At 46.5% G+C, this 18,138-nt stretch overlaps 1 protein-coding gene across 3 annotated transcripts in view; it reads right to left on the bottom strand.

Moving 5' to 3' along the window:
* Nucleotides 1-18,138, bottom strand: part of PDE5A (phosphodiesterase 5A) — a 101,908-nt gene that overhangs the window by 70,037 nt on the left and 13,733 nt on the right. For all 3 annotated transcript variants that reach the window (XM_056116936.1, XM_056116938.1, XM_056116937.1), the window contains exon 2: nucleotides 6,411-6,999. In XM_056116936.1, coding sequence (XP_055972911.1) covers nucleotides 6,411-6,999 — 589 coding nt within the window. The remainder of the gene's footprint in view (nucleotides 1-6,410; nucleotides 7,000-18,138) is intronic.

Raw genomic sequence — 18,138 nt, 5'->3', positions numbered from 1 at the left:
AGGGTGCTGGGCGTCTTTAAAATCAGCAGCAGCCCTAGGTTTTATTCTCCACTGAAGGAGGGGACTACTTGCAGCGTACCCTTCAAATTCCCCCAAAGAGAATTTTGTTTCAAAGGATTTTCCTTTACTTAGGGCAAAGTCAGCAGGCAGAGAAACTTCTAGGTCCAGGAAATACCAAAGGAAACATATGTGCCACTACTATTACTGGGATTATTCCTTTCACTGTTCACATGAACAGGATACTGTAGAATAACTTATAAACTAAAGGCCCTGGTGCCACCAGCTCTGCCCTTCTGCAGAGAACAAGTGGAAGACGAGACCCAATACCCGAACCCGCTAAAGCAGACGGGGGTGCCCTGCAGGAGAGGGGACCATGGCTGCAGTGCTGGGGCTTTCTGTTCGTCCCCCGGCACATTCTTGCTGGGGAGCAGGTAGGGTGTACCCCAGGGGAGCAGAGTTCCAGAGGGACAGCCAGGAACCCAATGTCTCTTGGGGATCTGGAAGGTGTGAGGCAAATACCTGAGGAGTTAGGCAGTGCTGGGTGCACTGGAATGAGTGTAGGGGAGGGGAAACAGCTGAGTGGCATTAACACCTCAGACAGGTGAGAGCAGCATATTCTTTGAAGGCTGACAGCAGAGTCGGGGCTCTGGTTAGAGGAATGGTTTTAAAGACACCCAGCACCCTCCCTACCAAAAATTTGAAAGGCGCCTGGCACTGAAGCATTCTACTCTGTTCAGCTGCACCCTCACGATTTCCAAGGGCCTCTCCACCCTCTGTGGGTAATGAGTGCCTGGGCATTTCTTATATTGGCCTTGCAACTTTTCCATGAACTGGAAACGATATAAAAATAATGGACGATGAGCCCAAGGAGGAAACCACACAAGAGATGCACCAAATTCTAGGTTGGCTTCCTCCCGGGAGTGGCATCCTAAGAAAATGCCTTAGAACGGCCAAACGTGGGTCGGTGGGTGTGGGAGTGGATGCTTGCACGCCGCCCCCGGCAGCCTGAGCCCTGATATTGCTGCATCAGAAGCACCCCCACATCCACTGTTGAAAAAGTTTCAAAGAATTGTTTCTCGGGAGAAGGGGAGTATCTTTGTTTCCATTACTTCTTCAAATGTCCGTTGTACTATCAATTTTTCTTTGTATTTTCTTAAATTTCACACCACTATCCCATCTAGATCCTCCTGCTGGTTCTCAAAGATTCTGAGGAGGGGTGAAACACTCGAATATGGAAGCCACAATCTACTGATGGGACTGAGTGAATTTTGGCCAGGGTGACTGATTGCCCATGGATGGTGACCACCTGCCGTCCAGGACCCAAGTATCCAGGAAGTTAGAGCTCAGAGTTCAAAGGTAGAGGTAACAGAAACCCCTCTCACTCCCTCTTTCCTACCCCAGCCCTCTCCCTCCCTCCCTCCCCTTCTCTCTCTCTCTCTCTCTCTCTCTCTCTCTCTCTCTCTCTCTCTCTCATTTATATAGGGGTCATTCTCAGCATCACTTGGGTTTGGCAGGGTGAGCACAGAGCCACTGACTTATGATGCCAAGGACTGAAGTTTGGGCCTGGCTGCGGCCAGCCTGTGAAAGTTTTGCAAATGGTGGGGAGATGGGGTGTGTCCTGGCCCACAGAAGATAGCAGAGTCCCATGTCTGCATCCCTATGACTTGGAAAGATGCGGAGCATTTGGACAATATACATCTTGTGACAGGAAATCTTGGGGGTGGGGGGGTATTAAGACTCCCACAGCACAAAAAAACAAGTTCCTAGAGATGCTTAAGGTGGAATCGTTGATTTTACGTGCCAACCCTGCCTGGGTAAGGGGACAGGCAGCTGCTAGGACACTGTCCCAGGCATGTCTCAGAGACATCTCCAGAAAAAACTGGCACCGAACTCAGGCCAGCAAAGAAGAGCTTCACCGATCAGGGGCATCCCTCATCTGCAGGGGCCCGATCAGAACTACAAGGTGGAGTAGTAGATGGCCGGGGCCATCTCTGTGGAGCTGAGATGCACATCTTCTCCCGCCTCCCTTCAGAGCTCTTGGCTGTCTAGTTCCTGAGGCATTCAGACTCTTACACTTGCAGCCCCACAACTGTCCAGCCAAAAGACTCGGAACATGCCCACAGCTCTCCTTGCTCTCCCGCCGGCAGACAGCACGTAGATCATGGAGGCTGTCAGCCCTGGCACCTATGAACCAGTGTCTGTCATGAAGCTCTCACATTCTGCATGGATGAACACTGTTGTTGGTTCTCTTTCTCAAAAATATCTTCATCGAGTCCAGATACTCAATGATACCTAGTTTTCACACACCAGGAAAAGACCACCCCTCGTTTTGTAGATGCTCTGGTCATAGCATGTTAATATCTTATTGCTGTTGTCCGTTGTATTGCTACAGTACCTTTATTACTCTTAAGAAATGCTGCATGCTCAGATAGAGAAGGGAGCACCAAATAAAGGGTGTTGGGAGGTTCCTCCCAGGACAGGAGATGAGTGATGAGAATAGACTATAGACCAAACGTGATTGCCACTCAATGTCTCTTTTGCAAACCACAGCACTCAAAAGGAGAGAGATAACAAAAGGGAATGCCCTACCACTGAGGTAGGGTGGGATGTGGGGCTGGGGGTGGGAGGGATACTGGGATCAGTGGTGGTGGAGAATGGGCAAAGGTAGAGGGATGGGTATTCGATCTGAAACCCAAGCACAAAAATTTGTAAGTCTACAACTGTACCTCATGGTGTTTCATTAATAAAATTTTTTTTAAAAATGCTGCATGGCACTCAAGGATGTCACTAGAACAACAGGCTGATACAGCAGGAGAGGCGTCAGTGAATGTCAATGTACTGAGAGCAGTTACCATCAACCCCCTTCATTGGGATCTAGGGTCTAATTGAGAATCCCCTAAGTTGGAGTTTTTGTCTAACACTTCAAATATATGAATGGGTCACCATCCTAGGTACAACTGCAAACCACGGTGCCCAAAAGGAGAGGGAGAGAGAAGAAAAGTGCCTGCCATAGAGGCAGGCATGGGATGGGGGAGGAGGGGTGATGGAAGGGAACTTGGGGACACTGGTGCTGGGAAATATACACTGGTGGAGAAATGGGTGTTAGAATACTGTATGTCTAAAATCCATCATGAACAACTTTGTTAAAAAAAAAAAAGGTTATGAGAAAGTTCCAAACCCCACGGATACTCATCATTAACTCTTACTCTGCACCAAAAAGGGAGAGTGACAAGACAAATGTACTGAAAAGCAAAATTGTGGCTAAATTTATTATACAACAAAAGCATAAAAATTCTTCAAAAAAATAAAAATTTTATTTGTAAGCAATTAAAAAAAAAAGTGAAAAACATCCAAAGTTCACCATTCCTAACCACAACGCAATCTTGGGGAGTCTATTTTTCAGTCTTGGCTCTCATCTGAGGCCTCACCTCATTCGGGCCACTGTCAGTGTCCCCACTTTCCGGCTACCTTCTCAAAGGGCCGTGAGATGGTATTGAGGGGATTCAAATTAGGGACAGGGCTGCGTCCCAAATGACCCATTAGCCGACTGACTTCTCCTGCTAATACCAACACCAATTACACGCCACAGCTTGGCCCACGACTGCTAATGAAATTCCTGGCCCACGAATCACTTGTGTGTGGCCATTAGAAACTGATGAAGGGGCCCAAGGGCACACAGCGGCCACAAGAGGAATGTCCAGGCTTGGAGACGCTGCAAATCTGTCACCGGCTTCTTCTAAATCATCAGTAAAAGCCCAAGAAAAATTCCACTGCCCAAATGCAAAAGATGGTAAGCAGGGTAAACCAAGGCACTCGGGGTGGGGGCGGGACACACACACACACACACACACACACACACACACACACACACACACACACACACACATACACGTTCTCAGGCCTGGGGAGGCCTCCCAGGACCCTACAGACTATTGAGGGCTTTACTCAGCAAGGGTAGAGCATGTTAGGACCCTGCTGGTAGTTGGGACTAGGGTGTCACCAAAAAGCAGAAACCCAGCTGCCACCCCAGACCGGGGAAGGGAGTTCTGCAGACTGGGAGCAATGCTTCAGCAGTGCCCTCAGTTCCTGCGTGGAGTCGCATGTTCCAAGTCACACTCAGAGCTTCACACTGTACTGACGCTGGACAAACTACCAGAAGATTCAGAGCAGTGTCTCAAGTGACCCTGACACTCCCCAAGGGCCACTCCTTGTCCTCAGCACCAACTCCCATTATTCACCCAACTTCCAAACGGGAGTCCTGGTCTCTGCTCACTGGGACCCCGATCCTCTGCCAACTCTCCAAGACTCTGCCTCTTCACTGCCAGCCACTCTCTCCTGCGGATCTCCAGGGCCAAAACTCTGGTCCAGGTCCTTATTTTTTCATATCATGAAAATGATCTCCTAGCCTCTCTCAGTTTATTGGAGCTTTCCTTCTAATTTACTTTATAACTGTCATTAAATGCCTTCGGGTTTGGAGAGGTGGGAGGGGACTTAGAGGTTGTCTAGCATGCGGCAGGCCTTGTGCTGATGCCCAGACAACATTTAAAAATCCCCCAAACCCTACCAGGTGTAAGACCTGAGCAATGCTAACTGAGCCCACCCCCCCCCCAAAAAAAGGGAAAAAATCATCTTTCCAAAGTACCATCTGATCCATGTCTGTCCCCCTAACACATCTCATCTTTCTTCTGTCCTCGTGGCCTTGAAGTGCATTCACTCTCTATAGCATGGCATGCAAGCGCAAGCCCCAATCACTTCTTAGCTCTGCCCTCTCTAACTCCCCCACTAGCAGGTACCCCTACATTTCCAACCAAGGGCCACTTGGTCTGACTTATCTGTTACTTCTTTAGCTCCTATGGAGAGAAGCAGATGTGTCTAGTGTGCTGCAAATCGGGGATTCCAAAATAAAATGGAAACAGACCTCTCTAAACTGTTTGCTGAAATAACTACTATAGTTTCTATAGTTTCTGTAGTTTCCTATAGTTTCAAGGTATCTGCCTCTAGATCTTACGGTGGAGCCTACTCAAATCATCACTTCCCCAGGGTCCCCACCAGGCCCTGCTTCCTTGAAAAGACAAAAACAAAACTAAACAAAAAGTAAAAAACAAAACAAAACAACCTCTCCATCTCCCCAAATAAATGTCATCTCCTGCTTCCCTCGATCTACATCATTTCCTTCAAAATTTATTAGTACCTAACTTTCACTGTTACTTGTATATCTTGACCACACTACTATTAACTTGATAGATATTTATAAAGACTTGACTATGAGCCAGGCATGAGGAAAAGGGATGAGTTAATTGCTGTCAACTCCTCAGATGAACCCACATAGCTGCGGGGCAGGACTATGGCACAGAGGCGCTAGGCACCACGTGAACAGACACAGAACACACACACACACACACACACACACACACACACACACACACATACAGAACAAGCCATCTCTTGAGGTGCAAAAAAATACTTCATAAAGTCCAAAGTGTCACTTGAATATGATGCTGTTTAAAGAATCACTTCAAATGGGTGTCTGAAATATCCCACAGCATATTGCTTAAGCCCAGAGTTAAAGACCATTACAAAGCTACAACAAAGTTAAGTAAATGCCCTTTGTTTTTTGGCTTTTTGGGTCACACCTGGCGATGCACAGGGGTTACTCCTGGCTCTGCGCTCAGGAATTACACCTGGTGGTGCTCAGGGGGCCATATGGGATGCTGGGAATTGAACCCGGGTCTGCTGCATGCAAGGTAAACGCCCTACCCGATGTGTTATTGCTCCAGCCCCAAGTAAATGCTCTTTAAACTAGGCTTTGGAAAATGGTAAATGATTCAGTGCTATAATAGATACCTCAATTTTTTTAAATTAAAAAAAATTCAAGCACTGTTAAAAAAAAAACTACAACATAAGTGGAAAAAATGTCAAATCTTTCCACTAGAATATTTGAGAACAAGGTCATCTACCTTTTGAAGTTTTTCATAGCTGATTAAATAAAACCGAAGGGGGAAAAATGAATGCTGAAAGATGAGATTGGTTTGGGGGCTCTGGGGGACCCAATCCTCCATCATCCATAAAATTCTCACAAGTGCACATGGAAAAAATTACAGAGTGAAAAAAGCGATGACATAAAATGATGAGGGAATACAACTATGCGATGCAGCGTGTTAAATGATCATTCGGAAAAGAAGAAAACCGAGAAGATTCCTCATAGAACCAAATCTTGAGTGGACTCAATCCTAAGGAATGTGCATTTAAAGGGGATGAGGGTTCATCCCACACCTTTCAGGTTTACATGAAGACACCTGTGAGCACCAGCACACACTCACCGTTCCAACTCTGACACCCGATTCCAGCCCAGCATCTGGGTCCCCCACCACGCACTGTCCTTGGCCCTGCCCTGGGGTCTCCCTCCTCACCTCATAGGCGTCTTTGATGTTTAGGGGCTCGCCTAGCGCGGCCACGTGCCCCACGATGCCCTTGTTCCATTCCAAGCGGATGCAGTTGTTGGACGCTTCTTCCAGCGTAGTCCCCTCAGCCACGTCGAAGAGGCGGCTGACGAGGAACTTGTCGTTGGAGCTGTCCTCGCAGACCAGGAACAGAGAGTAGCGGTCGGCAGAGATGAGTCCGTGGATGTGCAAGAAGATTTTGTGACACAAGGCGGTGACGTCCAAGTGGCTGGAAATATCCTTCACCAACTCCAGGAGCCTGGCACACTGGTCCCCCTCGTCGTGGTCGAAGCGGGGAGGGGTGAGCGGCATCTGTTCTTTCTTCTCTGTGTCGGGCAGGAAGCTCACAGCGCCCTCCGAGTCCTTGACCACGATGGGCCGGAGTGGACGGTCGAACTCCGAGGCGGAGATTTTCCTGGTTGGGGTTCCCGGGGCGCTGCCGTCGGCTCGTGGGCTCTGCTGGGAGGGGCAGGGGCAGGCTTCCGGGGTGCCTCGGACGCTCTCCTTGCACACGGGGATAGTGTGGATTCTCTCAGCGAACCATGCATTGACCATTTCTCTGCAGGACAGAATAGAGACCCATGAAACGGTCGCGGAGCAAACGGGTCGGACGGCTCACACAAACGCTCTTGGTTGGGCTCCCCAGACATTCACTTTTCAGCTTGTCATAGGAGAGAAAGATGAGATGGCATTTTAAAACGATGGTGTTTGGGTTTGGTTTTGTTTTACAAAAAGTGGTGAGGCTGGAGTGATAGCACTGGCAGGTATAGGGCGCTTGCCTTGCACGTGGCCCACCCGGGTTCGATTTCCAGCATCCCATATGGTCCCCCGAGCACCACCAGGAGTAATTCTTGAGTGCATTAGCCAGGAATAAACCGCTGTGCATTACCAGGTGTGACCCAAAAAGGAGAAAAAAGCCGCAGGGGAAAATCATGTCAATAGACATTTTTTAAAAAACTCCAATTCCTCCAGACAAATACTTTGTTTATGGCTTTGATTTTTTGTTGTCTGGGATACACGGTAGTGCTGGGGACTTCTCCTGACTCTGTGGGGAGGAATTTACTTCTAGAGGTGCTGAAGGGACCATATGGGGTGCCAGGGATGGGACCTGGGTTGGCCATGTGCAAAGCAAATGCTTTAACTACTGTACTATTTCTCTGGCCCCCAGATATATATACTTTTGGATTCTTATTATAATGTATCAAGCAATGAATCTCTCAGTATCAGTTTGTATTTAAAAAAAAAGGCTAGATCAGAGCACAGCCCTTAGAAACATAAATATGAAAATTAATTTTGCTGTTTAAAACTCAAAACTAGTTTTGAACTTGAGTATTTGGAAATTAAAAGAAATATTTCTTGAAAATTTTTTAACTGGTCTGTTTCATTTTAGATAGTTCAACCATATCAGTCTATACAGACTCAATTTAGAAGGAGAAATGCAAAATAGAAACAATTTGATCAGGGATGTGGAAAGACCAGAGATGTCTATAAATATTAGTCTACTCATACTTTTGTAAAATTGGGGAAAATAATGTCTCCTTTAGATGATCTATTTCTGATATAAAGAAAAAAATACAGTAGGCAATATCTAAGTGAAAAATTTTGCTCCTCCCAATTTAAATTACATGAATTTAATGCCCGCACGGCAGAGCCTGGCAAGTTCCCCATGACGTATTCGATATGCCAAACACAGTAACAACAAAGTCTCCAATGGAGACGTTACTGGGTCCGCTCGAGCAAATCAATGATCAACAGGAGGGCCTTTACTTACTTTACTTACTTTAATGCACTCTTTTTCTTGGGGGATAGGAGTGATTTGGCCCGTACTCTGTGGAACTCTGGGCTTACTCCTGGATCTATGCTCAGGGATCACTCCCAGCAGGGCTCAGGGGACTATATAAGATGCAAGGATCAAACCCTGGTCTATGTGCAAGGCAAGCACCTTACCCCCTTATTATTGAATGTATCCTCTTAAGAAACTTACTTAAGCTCAAGTACTTACACTATGTTTTAAAAACAAACAAACACACCACAGTCAAATGATTATTGTCCAATTCAGATAATTGTCCTTGGAATGCTGTTCCAAATGAAGATGCCAAAACTTGAGACATTTTTTGGACCTCGTCTTTTGAAATGAACTTCTAGGAGTGATCCCTGAGCACAGCTGACTGTGGCCCCCAAACTAATGACCCCAAACCCCTAAACAAAGCCATGAGATGGCATTTTATCCTATAGAAAAGCAAGTGCAATTCTGATCTCAGACTCCATTTACAAGTTTATAGTGCTGAGGACCAGGAGCATGGCTTGAGGGGCTGGCAGGCTAACCTGGATTTGATCCTCAAGACTTCTAGTCTCTCAGATGCCAGATTTCTCTCAGATTTTTAACTAGTCTGTTTCATTTTAGAATGTTCAACCATATCAGTCTATACAGACTCAATTTAGAAGGAGAAATGCAAAATAGAAACAATTTGATCAGGGATGTGACTCTGAACACCCTCCATGTGTGACCCAAGATACGTAACCCAAAACTTTACATATATCAATGGAGTAGAAAAGTTAATCCCCAAACAAGCCAGCACACACATGTTTAATTAATTTATGATGAAAAGAGTCATGACTTTGAAATGGGGAAGGGTCAGTTACTTCCTAACGTGTTCCTGGACAAACTGGACAGTCCTATGTCAAAAAACCACAATGGAATCGTTCTTATCCTACCACATATAAAAACCAACTCAAAATGAATTAGAGATCTGATTCACGAAACTCCAAAACATAAAACTCCTAAAACTCTTTGACATCAGTCGTGCCAGCAATTTTTTTCCATATAATGTCAAAAGCAAAGACAAAAGCAAAAAAATAACAGGTGGGATGAATCAAGCTAAAAAAGTATCTGCGTAGCAAAGGAAACATGAACAAAATAGAAAAGCAATCTGCTGAATAGTAGAAAGTAAAGGCAAATATTTTCTCTATTTATCTGGTAAGGGATTAACATAAATTAAGAACTCATAAAATTCAATGAATAAAACAAAGAAGAAACCTAAGCAAAAGATAGGAAAAGGCTCTGAAGAGATGATTTAAAAAAAAAAGAAAACAACAAGTACATGGAAAGATGCTCGATATCACTCATCATTGAGAAAATGCAAATCAAAACTATGCGATTTTGGCTGGACAGATAGTACAGCACTTAGGTCATTTGTCTTCCATATGGCTTACCTGAATTTCATCCCTGAGATTAATTAAATCTTATTCCAATCATACTTTTGAAATATTAGTAAGAATTATCAGTCTGGAGTGATATTACAGCAGGTAGGGCATTTGCCTTATACGCAGCCGACCCAGGTTCGATTCCCAGCATCCCACATGATCCTCTGAACACTGCCAGGAGAAATTCCTGAGTGCAAAGCCAGGAGTAACCCTTGTGCATCATTGGGTGTGACCCAAAAAGCAAAATAATAATAATAATAATAAAAATAATGATAATAATAATCACTTGATTCCCTGAGCACCTCCAGCACCTCCAGGAGTGATCCTTGAGCACAGCTGAGTGTGGCCCCTCCCCTCCAAAATAACCCCATGAGGTGACACCTCATTCCTATTAGAAAGAATGACTGTGATCAAGAAGAAAAGAAGTAGCCAACATTGATGAGATGTAGGGAAAGGAGAATCCCGTTTGCTCTGGAGAGGAATAAAAACTGGTGTGGTCACTATGGAAAACTGTGTGTGCACTTCTCGAAACTCTAAAAATAGAACTACCATCTGATCTAACAATTCTATTTCTGGGTATTTACCCAAAGAAAATGAAAACACTAACTCAGAAAGGTATCTGCCCCCGCGTGTTATTAACAGCATTATTAACAAAAAAAAATCAGGATAAAGTTAAATGGCAACTGATAAAATAATGAAGGTGAGTTTGTGTGTGTGTGTGTGTGTGTGTGTGTGTGTGTGCATGTGTGTATACATATCTTAACTATCCTACATGGCTTCCAACTGAACTGAGAATAAACCCAACTTTTGTGCTGGCTCCTTGGAGTGCCTAGAGCACAACACATTCACCAAATGCCCCTGCTGATCTCAGCTGCCACTCAAGAGAACTTGTCTCTCCCTCCACCCAACGTGGTCCCTGACATCCCACTATCAAGATTCTCATGGACAGATCTAGATCTTTACTGTCATCTCCAACTAGATATGAGTTTCCTTAGCTCTACCTGACCATCTTGCTCACTACTGCACCCCTGTACTTCAGTGTCCATCAATAATTGATGAGTGGACAAATTTATAGTGAGTGGACAAATCAATGAAGACCCCTAAATTAACAGTATCAAAAGGGGTCATAATATTTTGGGTATCTGAATCTGGTCTTCTTGTGATAGAAAAATGAACATTGTGCTTTAAGTATTAATGTTCATCTGCCCATAGCTGTAACTCTCATGGCTGATCCATGAGATTTGGCTGGAGAGATAGTATAGCACTTAGGCATTTGCCTTCCATGTGTCTCTGTTTAACTCATATCTTAGCTAACTCACTTCTTTGTTATGTGTTTACCACCTATAATTGTCTCATCAGTTTGCTTTCTAGATATTTTCCTGGCAAGACTGACTCAGTACTGAATGCCACGAACAGTCATGCCATGAACCCCTTCTATTAACCACCACTCAGGCAAGAAAGGGTTTCCCACGGCTACCTCAGGAGTGATCTGGGTTCTTTGTACATCAACAAGACTCATCACACCAGGACTCAGACATCACCCCTTACTGCTTTAACCTCAATGACTTTTTGAAACACAGCAAGATCTACATAAATGCAAGCTGAAACTTAAATTCTTGTGTGCTAAATTTCTAGAAGCAGTGAGAGCAACGTGGGGAAAGGATCTAATGCTGTACAAAGCCACAGACAATGAAGGATTTTGCCCAATGAGAGGCAGCAAATACTGAAAGACAAACCCACACAGGTCATGACTGAACAGAGCGGCGACTTCTACTCCCATAAACTCTTCACAGATTAAGCAAGCTCCTCGGAAAAACTAACAAAGCGTGCAAACGCTCACTTTGTAAAACAGTATTTTTATACTAAAAATCGAATGTACAATCTGGCTGCAAAATTCATGCATGTGGTAAAGGTATAGTGGGTTAGAGAATTTTCCCAGAAAGCTCTTAATTCTTAAAAAAAAATTAACACAGTCATTCAGATAAATTTTACTAAATGTGAGATAAATTTACTTCGTAATCTATAGTTCCATTTTTTTCCATGAGAAAGTTCCCATCAGAACCTTTTCAAAAAACAACAAGAAAACAAATAAAACAAAACAATCAAACAAAAAGAACCTCTTCACTGATTCCTTCCCCCATTTTACCTGGAGTCATTCTCTTCCCCTTCCCTCCCCTCCCCCCAACACCGGGTGATACTAGTGCTCTAGCTGTGGTGCTCACACAGACCCGGCTGTGCCGTGGAGCAGCAGACTCAGAAGCACGAGCTTCGGACATGATCCATGACCCCACAGCTGTGTGGGCCCCGTGAGTACCCATGAGTGAAGGGAAGGAGAGGGGGACAGGTGAGACTGTCCTTTCACCTCGTGGCACAGGGGACCACTGAGGAGAAAATGCCCTCCACTGACTCAAAGAAGCAAAAGCACCAAGTATTTGACTTGTTTGTTTTGTCTGGCCACAGGGATGGAGCCCGAGATGGCACACGTGCAATTTGAGTGCCCTACTGTGGAGACGCAGCGGCCCAGAGCCAAGATTCTTAGGGAGAGAGATGTCCCTTCCACACATTCTGACTGAGCGCAGTGACTCAGGGGTCAGCACCTGTCTGTCACTGTCCTCCCATGGCAGTGAGGGGACGCCCTCAGCACCCTCGGTGAAAACCCTGGCATACAGCAACCAAGTGTGACCCAGGGGCACCGGAACAACAATGACCACAGCAAAGGGAAAGGAAGGGGGTCATGCCTAGCTGGACCCCATGCCCACATTCCTCTGAAGAATGGGAGTAAGGTTCGAAAACAGAAAACAATGCACTCGGTGACCCAGAACAATCCTCACACTATGTGGCCTCAGGCTCAATCCCTTACACCTGGGACAGAATCAATGAATTGGAATGAAATTTAAAAAACAACACATTTTTGAAGAGAGTGTATAATAGGGGTGTTAGAGAGAAAGGTCATTCTTAGGTATGGTTAGATTCAACAAATAAAAATATCAGGCAATGGGCCAGAGAGGTAGCACAGCAGGAAGGCCACTTGCCTTGCACATGGCTGAACTGGGTTTGAGACCCAGCATCCCATGTGGTCTCCTGAGCACTACCAGGAGTAATTCCTGAGTGCAGAGCAGGGAGTAAGTCCTGAGCATCAGCAGATGTGCCCTCCAAACCATATATATACCCACATATGTGTGTAATATATGTACACACATATATGCACACATATGTATATGTAAACATATGGTACCTATACATACATACACACACACATATGACACCTAGTTAAAATCAAGTTACAGAAAACCAATGAATAACTTTGAGTTTCAGACCCAGCTGGAACTCAAATGCAATGAAGTCCTATACTTCATCAGCCCACTCCTCTCTCTGTTCAGTTTTTCCCAACTGAAACTACAGGCAGAAAACAAAGAGAAAGGAGGTTCCAGACAGCAAGCTAATTTCTTTCCAGGCTGTATCAAATTGCTAATTCTATCATCCACAGATCACAAAGGACGAACACACTCTGATGCTTTGTGTGATCAAGGAACCTTTGAAAGCTCTCAGATTCTTAATTTGAGCATCAAAGTCTTCCCTTCCAGCAAGCTTTTCCACTTTCCCCTCAAACCGCACCCCAGAGTCACAGAGTCAAAGAGCCATGACAGCATGTTTCCTTAAGGGACATGGCTTACAGCAATCCGACCCCAGCAGCCATGGCTTCCCATCCACAAGGCCTAAGCGCTCCTCAAAGCCGCCGCTACTCACGCAATGTGTGATCAGGGGAAAACAAATCTCTTCCTCTGGGTGTCACCTGTCCTGATGTCCATAGTGATGTTGGTAAACTACATTTTGCCCAAGCAAACTTCACACTTAGGAAGTGACTATCTTGAGCAGAGAGTAGCTAATCAGGACTGTCCGGATGGTGATCAGGAAGTCACCAGCTTCTGTTGTGAAGGAATATGGGGATACACAGGGCAACTCTGGAGTTTGAGTTCTCCAGCTGTAAAACTCGGCCACCAGTCATGCTGCTGGCAAGGGAGACCCCCTCCTCACCTGCCCCATCCCCTCCCCGCTACCCTTAATAAATGACTTGAGCAACGAGCTGGGTGGGGACCTTTAGGTCAGTCGATTGAAGAAACTTCTCTCTGTTCCTCAGCATCCTCAAGAAAGGAGGATGCTGGAGCGATAGCACAGCAGGTAGGGCATCTGCCTTGCACACGGTTGACCTGGGTTTGATTCCCAGAATCCCATATGGTCCCCTAAGCACCGCCAGGAGTGGTTCCTGAGTGCAGAGCCAAGAGTAAGCCCTGAGCATTGCTGGGTGTGCCCCAAAAAGCAAATTAAAAAAAAGAAAGGAACCATATTCCCTACCTCATTTTCTAACCACACAGCATTGATGAACGAGTTGGATGAGAACACACGTGGAAACAGTCCAGTCTCTTGACCCTGCTGAGGAGTGTGTGGTCCCCTATTCTCATACAGCCGGGGCCTGTAAGAAGCCCACCTGATCTCTAACTCTGAGAGGATCAAGGCTGCAGGGAGATACCTCCCAGTGGCAGAGACAGGCTGGATCACTGCCCCACGGACTCAGACCCCTTCACCAACAGGGACAAATAGGATAGATTTGTTTCGAGAGTTCCCCAGTTTTCAACCCTCGGAAGAGTGAGAGCTGAACTCTTTGTAAGCTACAGGATAGTCATCTGAGTAGCGAGAGCCAAAGGGACACTCGGCCCAGTGAGGCGCCCACCCCCTCTGCTCCAGCACCAAGAACTTAGACACTGCGTCACGGGTCAGCGTGTCCTGGCCAAGCAAACCTGGAAGCCCTCCTGGAAGTTGCAGGGTTGACATGACTTTTACAAGGCTACTGATGAAAGATAACATGCCCTGGACATCTGACATCCAGCGTGGCCAAGAAAAGGCACTGAGAAACCCTGCCAAGAGTGTGCCATCAATGATAAGATCCTGATGTTGATCCCAAACCACCCACTTCTCCTTACCGGGGTTGGGCGTATTGACCACTCTTTCTTTTGTTTTATTACACACACACACACACACACACACACACACACACACAGTGGTGTCATCTCCTATAAATGTCTTTAAATAAGCACATCTGTCCTCACCGGGTCCCCTTGGAGGAGGGTGGGTTGAGTTTCCCTCCCCGCCTCAAGCAGTGTCCTGGCAGCTGAAGATCTCCAGTTCCAGCCACAGCCATGCTTAAGACCACTCTCCACATGTTCGGATGAGCCTCACGCATGAAGGAACCGGCAGAGGAACCCAGGTGTGTGGGACCTGGAGCGTAGATCTCCAAGCCTGCTCAGATTGGGACTGAGCCTCCTCCACCCAGATCCCCCATCTTCCAGTATGTAGGCATTACACCCACCAACTGCCCCCCCCTCCCCCTGGCGCCATGTAATCCCATCAACAGCCAAGACCCAGAGACTATTAAACCCAGCTCCCGGAAGTGTGCGGCCACATTGCAACATCTTATTATCTAGTTCTTACTCTGGAGAACCTGGCAGGCTACCAAAAGTATCCTGCCCACACAGCAGAGTCTGGCAAACTCCCGGTGGCATATTCAATATGCCAAAAACCAGTAACAATGATGGGTCTCATTCTCCTGACCCTGAAAGAGCTTCGAATGTGGCACTTTCTAAAATCTCAGGGCTGGACGAAGGAGATGTTACTGGTGCCTGCTCGAGGAAATAGATGAACAACAGGATGACAGTGATACAGTGATATAAGATGCCTTAAAATAACAGGGGGGGGGGGCTGGAGCGATAGCACAGCGGTAGGGCGTTCGCCTCACAAATAACAGGAGGACCCCTTGTAGGGCCCCTAAAATCAATGACGAAAGTTACTTCTCTTGGAGCAGAGGGAAGTAAAGAGGGCGTCTGGGTTCAAACATGTCTACCCCTCAGACACAGTTCAGTGGCCCAGGCACCACTCCTCATGCTGAACAAGAACCCCAAAGACTGTATTAACTGGAAAGTAGGAAGTAAAGTTAAGAGTAAGCATCCAAAACTGTGGCCTAAACTGTCACACAGGTGACCCGGATTTTAAACCCCAAGTCTTTTTGATCAGTAAATCCCATCACAAGGTCACTGTCTTAATAGCCTACTCTACAGAAGTCTCTTGCAATTCAAAATACTCCTGTAACGGTTTCATACATAAACCCTGCCGTCATGACAAATAAACTTTTTATTATTTGGGGTTTTTTTTGGTGGGGGGCACACCCAGCCGTGCTCAGGGCTTACTCCTGACTGCATGCAAATCACTTGGGGGGGGGGCTAGATGGGGTGCCAGGGATCAAACCTGGGTTAGCTGGGTGCAAGGTAAGTGCCTCACTGCTGTACTATCTGTTTATTTTGACTTCACCAGGTTCTTTACAGGGCTCACAGCCAAAAACTCTGCAGGATGAGGTTCTGAGATGGGTTTTCTCTTTTAAGTCGGAACTGAGTTGATGCTTGCCAACAGCCAGGTGGGAGCAGCTGGCCAGGTTTGGCATCTCCAATATCAGACACTTTACAGCTTTGCACCGATAAATTCACTTGTAAATAATAAGGATCAAAGAAATTCTGGGACCTAGGAAGCATAGAAGGTGAACTGTCCAATTTTTCCCCCAATGGTTCTAACCAAAAGTTTATGCCATCCATTTACATGCATGACAGATATGCTTTATGTATTTCCTATATATTTCCTATATTTTCTATATTTCCTTCCTTGCCATTCTGTGCTCCAATTGTTACCGCATAGACAAGTGTGCCTTCCTAAAATGATACTTAGGTCAGTGGTTCGTTTCAATGGTGCCAAACTGGGCATCACTTTCCCGATGTATTTTTAAAATGTTAGGCTTAGTACATCTCATCACACTATTTTCTATCAATTTCATAAATGAACAATATTCACTGGGAAAAAAGAAAAGTTACGAAAGAATTTTCCTGGGGTTATGGTGCCACCAGCAGGTCAATTTGTACCTGTGAGGCAAGTGCATCAGCAGCCTGATGGCACCATCAGACTTTCAGATACCCCCAAATTGCTGCTGTGCCTTTGGCCAGACCCCAAAAACTTGAGGCAAAGTTTACCAAGAAAGTAAATGGCCAAAAATTAGGCATGTGGGAGACACACCCACAAACCACCTCCAGCTCAGCTATATAATTGGAGGCATGGCCTTTCTGGTTCCTGATCGAACTGCTTAATGGCCATGATCCCAGAGACTCAGAAACGAATCTTGGCACCCAAAGGTTTTTGGCAGAAATGCGTCCTGTTCCTGCAGTAGGTTACTGGTGCCGGGCCATTCCAGGTAGGAATAGGTTTCGTGCCTTGACCTGTTCCCCCTGGCGGCCTGGTGACCGCCATCCTACAGAGGCCACTTGGACAGTTAGGTTTGGGCCTGCAGTGATGAGACACGAGGGACCTCACCAGATGGGGGTGGAATTGGCCCTTTCCTCTCCATCCCAACGAGACCCCAAGTCGCCGCCTACAAACGACCTCTCTGGCTCCTGATCAAACTGATTAAAGGCCATGATACCAGAGACTCAGAAACAAATCTTGAAACCTACCAGCTTTTGGCAAAAATGCATTTGGACTGCATACAAGGTGGCCGCTGCCTCAGCGCTTATTGGAAAACCAGGTATGAGCATGGCGGTGACGGGGCAACTGCAGTCTCATGGGAAGAGGGACGGTACCAGCTTGTCCTTCACGCCCTACCGAGGTCACGAGTTGCCCCCCCACTAGCGGCTCTGTGGCACGGCCATGGCTCCAGAGGCAAAAGGACTTAATCCAGAGCCCGGCAGCTTGCGGCAGAAAAGTGAATGGACCATGTGTTAAACTACGGCGCCATGCCTCCCCAGGGGGGAAAAGGTGTTGCTCCCTCCCGCCTCCCCCCTCTCCCCCCAGCAGCAAGGTGGCCACCGGCTTAGAGCTTATTGGAGAGCCAGGTATGAGCAGGTGGTGATGGAGCAACTGCAGTCTCTTGGGAAGGGGGACAGTACTGGCTCGTCCCTCACGCCCTACCAAGGTCACGAGTTGCTCCCCACTAGCGGCTCTGTGGCACGGCCATGGCTCCAGAGGCAAAAGGACTTAATCCAGAGCCCGGCAGCTTGTGGCAGAAAAGTGAATGGACCATGTGTTAAACTACGGCGTCATGCCTCCCCAGGAGGGAAAGGTGTTGCTCCGTTCCGCCTTTTTCGCCCCCAGCAGCAAGGTGGCCACCGCCTTAGAGCTTATTGGAAAGCCAGGTATAAGCCGGTGGTCATGGGGCAACTGCAGTCTCATGGGAAGGGGGACCGTACTGGCTCATCCTTCACACACTACCGAGGTCACGAATTGCCCCCCACGAGCGGCTCTCTGGCACAGCCATAGCACCAGATGCACAGAAACCAAACTTGTAATTATTGGCTCTTTGCAGAAATCCAAAATCACATGGCCGCTATTGCGTTCACGTGATTTTATCTGATTCTCATAACCAGCTATAGAAAACAAAGTATTTCACAATGTCTTTTCAGCAATT

This window comes from Sorex fumeus, unplaced genomic scaffold (assembly GCF_029834395.1).
Source record: "Sorex fumeus unplaced genomic scaffold, SorFum_2.1 ptg000033l, whole genome shotgun sequence".
In the NCBI taxonomy this organism is placed as follows: Eukaryota; Metazoa; Chordata; class Mammalia; order Eulipotyphla; family Soricidae; genus Sorex; species Sorex fumeus.
Note: the sequence above shows the minus strand (reverse complement) of the source record. Positions and strands in the feature narration are given on the sequence as shown.